Source organism: Pistacia vera, unplaced genomic scaffold (genome assembly GCF_008641045.1).
Source record: "Pistacia vera cultivar Batoury unplaced genomic scaffold, PisVer_v2 Contig1108, whole genome shotgun sequence".
Lineage (NCBI taxonomy): Eukaryota > Viridiplantae > Streptophyta > Magnoliopsida > Sapindales > Anacardiaceae > Pistacia > Pistacia vera.
Genome location: NW_022195147.1, coordinates 295,676 through 302,898, shown reverse-complemented (window position 1 = coordinate 302,898; position 7,223 = coordinate 295,676). Strand labels below are relative to the sequence as shown.

The 7,223-nt window shown below is 37.9% G+C and overlaps 1 protein-coding gene across 1 annotated transcript; it reads right to left on the bottom strand.

The window, feature by feature from the left end:
• Positions 1-35: 35 nt before the first annotated feature.
• LOC116140334 (serine/threonine-protein kinase RUNKEL-like) lies at positions 36-6,819 on the bottom strand. Its single transcript, XM_031425982.1, has 10 exons — positions 6,569-6,819; positions 6,386-6,475; positions 5,880-5,932; positions 5,618-5,693; positions 4,819-4,880; positions 4,657-4,735; positions 4,506-4,565; positions 2,727-4,373; positions 1,557-2,426; positions 36-1,437 (listed from the first exon to the last, which is right to left on the bottom strand). The coding sequence occupies exons 1-10, from the start codon at positions 6,614-6,616 to the stop codon at positions 325-327; spliced, it is 4,098 nt and encodes a 1,365-aa protein (XP_031281842.1). The 5' UTR covers positions 6,617-6,819; the 3' UTR covers positions 36-324.
• Positions 6,820-7,223: the final 404 nt, after the last annotated feature.

The window sequence follows — 7,223 nt, the reverse complement described above, 5'->3', positions numbered from 1 at the left end:
AAAAGTTATGTAAACAACATTTTGAAGAACAAGAATTGCATAGAAGGTGATCTAATTTGCTTATGAGCAAATTTTCAGGAAAAAGAACTCATTGAACAAGTGTATAGATGATACAAAAGTATACGTAGATTATACAAGGACAAGCCTCACATTTCATTTATCATTGACCTCCCCCTCAAGATTTCACGAAAATAGCTTTTTATGTCCTAGTGAAAAGCCGATGAATGAATTCTAAGAGCACTTGCAACTTAAGGCAATAAATTACCCGAGAGGCGATTGCTGAAAACAAGATGGAAGAGCAACTCACATGCCGTTTCCAGGACTTCAAATGCATCGAGGCAGCCGCTGCAACTCAGAGGCTGCAAGCAAGGCAGCATTTGTTAAAGCAGGTATACCTGAAGTTTTCAGCTCAGCAATAATGGCTTCAATCCTTGAGATTTCCGGAATAGATATGGATAGAATCATTGCGTGTGACAAATATTGACTACAAGAATAACCAAGAGCATGCAGCATCCGCTGCAAAATGAATTGAGAGTTGTTCCTGCGCCAAGACTCAAGGATCACAGTAACCTTTGGAAGATTAGTAAGAAATCCTGTGGTGGCTTCTCTTGGAGCTGACTTGAGTAGCAATACAACACATTCAGATGCCACATCGGCAATATTTGGTTCATGCGATCCACTTAGGTCCAGCAAGACACCGACATTTCCACCAAAATCCATTATGTCTCTTATACATTGCTGTTGATCAATTGCACTGCTAAACTCAGAAGGGCAATCACCTAAGAGTGCTGGTTCTTTGTTGATGACGCCTTTTCTACAGCCTACTGAACGCAGAAGAAAAGCTCTACACAGGCCAAGAGTTGGTTCAAGAAAATCTTCCATACCCTTTGCATATACAAACTCCAAAAGGTTTCCAATCCTCCTAACTACTTTCAATTGAGAAAGTAACTTGGATTCCATTTCAGGAGCAGATGCCAGAGCCAGGCACAATTTAACACTGTTTACATTTGCACTTGATAGATCACCGAGCAAAAACTCGAAACATTGTGAAACTGTCTTCAGATGTAGAATGTCTGAAATTTTAATATAATCAAACTCTATGAGCATCACAAGAAGCTTCTGTGCATACATGGGTATGGGATCTTCATCTTCAATGAAGGTAGGGTACAGAGGAAGGAAATGAGAATTGGATATGGACTTCAAGTCTTTCAATCTCTGCTGATCCTCAAAAGGTTCACTCAGAAAAATGATCATCACGTCAAATAAAATTTTCAGGCACAAAAATCTGGCATCACCATCCTTATTACCCTTATATAGAACAGCCAGACTAGGAAGAATTTCACGGGTAAAAACGTCAGGGCTCCCAAGAATTGACGAGGACTCCTCCGCAATAGACTCCAGAATTCGTAAAAGAGTTATTTGAAAGTCATCTCTCCCCTGAAAATAAAAAGATGATTTTTATACCCTAAAGTTTTGCTTGACAGTCAGAAAGAACACAAATGTCTTTTCTATGATGAAATCCAGTGATGACCAAGCAGCAAATAGTGGTTACTTACCTGAAATGGTGTCTCCACAACTCTAATAAGATTTGCCAGCTGCTGCAGGACCAGAGGGCTCACCACCCTATTCTTAAATGATGAGCTCCCAAGAAGATGAAGAACAACTGGAAACAAATGAACACTGGTTTTTGGCGCAGCTCGGCTGGTGAGGGAAGAGATCTGCCCATGGCGCCTTCCTCCCATCATTTGTTGAATATCTCCAGTTATAGTATCTAGTAGACCTGGTATAATAGATGTCACAACATGTACAAATGAATCCAGACATTGCTGCACAAAACTGTCCTTCTCTTTTGCCAATCTATCCACTGACGAAAGTAACCTAGCATTGCAAAAAAAGTGCAGCAGCCACCTTTTTCCATTCTTACAAAGGAGAGAAACAAAAAGAAGTGCTTTTCCCCTTAGAACTTCACTTCCCTGTTCGATTAGAGACACAAGACTAGGGACCAGATTCTTATCCTCCACCAAGGATAGAAGGTGTCGTCCAAGATTGGTAAACATATGGCTTCCAAGCATGGCCATGTTTAGAAGATTTAAACTGATTTGCTGCTCACGTGGACTACCCTTAACAAGGACAGATGCTATGTCCTTGAAAGAAAGTTTCTCCATAACTGGCTGAATGCTAGGAGGATTGAAGCGCACAAGGCGAACTAAACATGATCCTGCAGTTAGCCTCATGCTTTCCTGTTTCCCTGCAGCTCTGTATATATAACACAGGTTGGTAATGACATCCTGGGTAATGAAACGAGCAACCCAGTGTCCACCTTGACTGCAGATGTTTTCAATTGTCCTCAATGCATAAAGTTGAGTCATATCATCTTCCCCTTTACGTAAAACTGAAGACACCAATGAAATCAACGAATTTGGAACCTGCTTATCCAACAAAAGAAAGTTAACCAAAAAGAGAAAAGTAGAAGAAGAGCAACCTAATAATGCTCAAAGGATCTAAGTTATCCTGTAACCAACAGCTATCTAAGAGCATCAATTTTAAACTTCAATAGATGCACAAAAATGGAGAAAACACATACAGTAAGCGAATTAACGGAGTACAATCACAAGTTCTGGCTTTTTGGAAGTATATAGAACCAAAAATGCACAGAATAGTTAAATAGAAACACAAATGATGTGTCACAAAAAAGAAATGTTGTAGCAATAGATTACAAAGCTAACCTGCCAGCCAGATGCTGCCCGGCTATCCTTTGATGGAGATTCTGGTGGATTGCTATCTCTGGCATGTTCATTCTGTGTTGAAATATAGAAAAGCAACTCACCCAAAGCAGCCATCGAAAACCTCCTCACTTTTTCTTGCTTGTCCCTAAGGCCATCAGTTAGTGAGCCTAAAATTCCAGAATTTGCCAAATCATCTTCAATAAAAGTAGAATGCCGAATGAGCAAGCCAATAAGCGAAGCTAGCTGCACTCGCAAAGCGGATGTCTTAGACAGCCGAAGCATTTTAACAAGCAAGAGCATGATTGGCCCATTGGTCAAGATATTGGCTGCATCGGCATTATTGCTCAACATTTCAAGGTATCTAATCACATTCTGCTTCTCCCCAACACTAGCGTTTCCATTAAGAATGGCTAGAATCCTATTGTTAAGAGCATCCAGCTGCTCCTTTGACATCTTCACAAAATCAGATGCTTGCAGGGCCTCAAATGGAAGTGAAGGAAATACTTCTGATACTTTATCAGCTTTTCTGCTGGGCATTACAGGCCGGACTGAAAGATCTGATGGATGCCAAAGTACCTGTGAAAGGATGTTAGATGATCTTGAAGAATCAGAATCATGGGCAGGCACTGAACCTTCTTTAATTCTCTGAATTTTGAGTTGAGGGCTGACACTGGGTGGAGTAGCAGCCACTTCAACATGCTCTGAAGATGACTGACGATCAGGTTTCCTTGATTCATCTGAGGCAGGCATATTATATACAGGTGGTGTGTCTAAATGATGTAAGTTGCGGCCACTCTCTTCCAGTTTCTCATGATGTGGAGTTTGAATAGGTGATTGGTCCTCAGTTGTACAAGGAGGATTATCAGACCCATCTGCTTCATCTTGTGACTCATCTTCAGCATTTTCATTAAAATCAAGTTCCATATTAGTGTCCTCAATTTTGACTTCAGAATCATTCTCAGAGCCATTAGGCAAGGGCCTTCTATAGTTTTCTTTCTCATTCTCCCTCTTTAAGTTTGTTTTTGCTATTCTTGACAAGCGTAAGAGATTGACACGCCTAGTAGCACTGGAAGCATCTTTCTGTTTCTCCTCGACTACTCTGCCAGATGCCTTAGTTTGTGTCTTCCGGCCACTTGGTGTACCCCTGACTGGAGTTGATCCCAATATAGAATTCTCATCCTGTTTCATACCACCTTTTGCATCTTTTTCACGTGATTTAGGAGGAGTCTTGCTTTGTAAAGATCTATCACCGTTACGTTCTGAGAGGCATGGTTTAATGTATGATTCTATCATATTATCAAAAGCAGGCTGAGGAGGTAAAGGCACTACAGTCAATTTAGTTCTCCAAAAAACATGTCCACACACATCAGGCCACTGCATTCTTTGAGCTGGATCTTTTACTAGTAGAGAATTGACCAAATTGGCAAAAGGACGGCTTGGAGTACCCGGAAGAGGTGGCGTTGACTCTGAAAGGATGGATCTTACTAGATGAGTGAACTCCCTTGCCATAAAGGGAGGCCGACCTGCATAGCACTCATATAGTACACAACCTAGGGCCCACAGATCAGATGCATAAGAATGGACTCCTCCATCCTCAAAGAGCTCAGGAGCCATGTAACAGGGTGTTCCACGTTTTGCTTGAGGCAACTACAAAAGTTCATTGAAGTACAAAAATAAGAAAAAATGTAAGAAAAACTAATGTCAAATCTTGATGACTAAGATCATCCAAACCATAAGCATAACAAGTAAAACATTACAGTATGTAGGATAGTAGCATACCATGGAAGAAGGAGTTTTAGATATCTCACTCAATTTCCTTGCCAACCCAAAATCACATAGCTGCATTCACAAAGATAAGGATGCTTGTTAATAAATTACAAATATCCTCACAACATCCAAATCATAAGAGGAAAACAAAATGCATAATCACCTTTGTATGTCCATTCTCGTCCAATAGGATGTTCGATGGTTTCAAGTCACAGTAAATGATTCCCTTTGAATGTAAAAACCTGACAATAGTGACCACAGCCAGAAAACATTACATGTAACAACTACACAAGAAGAAATAAACAAAAAAATGAGCATTTCTTACTGCAAAGCTTTGACAAGGCCTAGAGCAAGATCATGAATAGAATCTTCAGGTAGCTGATTATCCTGCAATTCATCTATAAAGAATTACAATGCAATTCTAAATTTGCATAACATAAATAAAAAGACTCCATATTAGTATTATGACAATGTTCATTACAATATTAAGTTGATACTATAACATAACTTTGCAAACCAACAATTCCACTATTGCTGAATCATAAATTTTCCATGTATTAGAGCAGTGGTTTATTTTAGACAGCCCTCAAATAACTCAGAGGAGACATAATGTAGAGAAAGATGCCTTAATGTTTTCTTAGAGCACTTAATACAGCTGACCTAAGGAATTGTTAACAGACAGGAACTTGATGTTATCCGCAGTTGCTTTAAACAAATATATGTATTGAGGATCAAATATGCTAAGTTGGTTAAAGTACAAAAGTCAGTAGTTAGATTAGAAACAATTACATAACTGCAATCTGTCTGAAAACAAAGTATCAGGATTGAATAGTTTTCCCATGTATGGGCATATTTTGGTGGTTCAGAATTTTTGGGTAAAAGATCAAGTGCAGCTCAGAGTTATATCATCTTTCTGACCTTTTGAAAATTACATACTGTCGACGATCATATGTTTTTTGTTGGATATAACAATCCATGTATGTGTCCTCGTTACTTATAATCTGTTGAAATATATCTACCCATGGAATTATCAATGACATTGTCCAAAAGTTGACCATGCCCTTCGTGCTCAGGAAAAGAACCAAAGCATAAAAAGTGAATGCAAAAACAAAAGTGAAGGATACCTGCCGTAGTAAGGTCATTAAATCACCTCCAACGCAGTATTCCAGAACTAACCACAAATGAACAGATGTTTCATACCTGGTTGGCAAACAAAATAACTTGTAAGAGGGAAGCAAAACTTTTGATTAAAAAAAAAAAAAAAAAAAAAATTCCATCATAATTCCAGGTGAAAAACAATGTACTAAAATTCAAAGAGGAAACATCAAGCAACACAACTATACCAACCATAGTGACTTTTGTAGTTCTGCTTATTAGCAAACTTACCAGGAATAGAATTTTAAAACGTCTGGATGATCTAGAGAGTGAAGTATCCGCACCTGCATTAAAATCAAAAAACAAAAGGCCCAAACAGTGAGTCAAATTGTGCTGGATTTCAATTGCAACCAATGTGAAATTAACAATGTCTTCGGTAGAATTATATCTATGGACTTTGATTTAATCTACTCATAACATAAATTTCAAAATTATAACCAACTAAAATCTGATATTACTTTAAACACCACATTTCTCATACTTGCTTACTACCTAGTGATTAAGCTTAAAATCTTTAGAAATCCACAACTTGCCGAAATCACTTTAGCCTTAAAACATTTCAAATTGGCTCAAAAAGCATCAAACCACTACACAAATATCATATCCTTTTCATCTAATCTTTTTTTTTTTGTTTTTTTTTTTTTTTTTTTAGCAGATTCACGTTTTAACCCTCAATTAAAATAAAACACAAAATCACGCAAATTAACAATCAAACTCAACTACTAAATCTCGCTTACTTCTTGAAGAACCTTGCTCTTCTGCGATTTATCGACGCTCTTAATAGCGAAATACTCGATAGTCTTCTTCTTCCTCCCTTTATAAACAGTCTACACACAATCCGAACAAAGTTAAGTGAATCTCAAACTAATTTCAAACAAATTATCGGAGCCAAAAACTGAGAAAGAGTTGAGAGAAGTTACCGAGCACTTGCCGTGGCCAATGGCCTCATAGATGTGATAGTGATTCATTTCAGCAACCTAGGGTTTCAATTTAGCGATGAAACTCTGCCGTGAGGGAGATCCCGACAGAGAAAATGCCAGTTTGCGGTAGTGTGGGAATAAAAAAATTGGGAGAGATTTTGCTTGAACCAAGGAGTGGATATGATTAGCGTAAGAAACGGCTAGTGATTGATTGGTCAAATGGAGATGGAGAGAGAGAGAGACAGAGGACGGACAGTGTGTATGAGCGGGAATATGAATGCAATTGAAAATCAAAAGCTGGAATTATAAAAAACCTGTCGGGGATAAAGTACGCCTCGTATCCAAACAACACGGGATTTGCAACGGCATTAAACAAAGTCACGTGATTTGCACCTCCAAATGGTTACTTCATATACTGTTTGGTAATTTTGCGTGCCTACTTTTTGGCTTTAGGATAGAGAAAGAAATTTAAAAAAAAAAAAAAAAAATTGTGTATTTGAAAGTTTTTAAGCTAAAATAATTTAATTTTAAACTAGGTTTTATAAAATTCTAAGGCATTTAAATTTTTTAGAAATAATAAATAATTTTTTTTCCAAATGTTTTATAATGAACTCCATTTTTGTTACTTATTTTATATTATTTTTTCATTCTTATA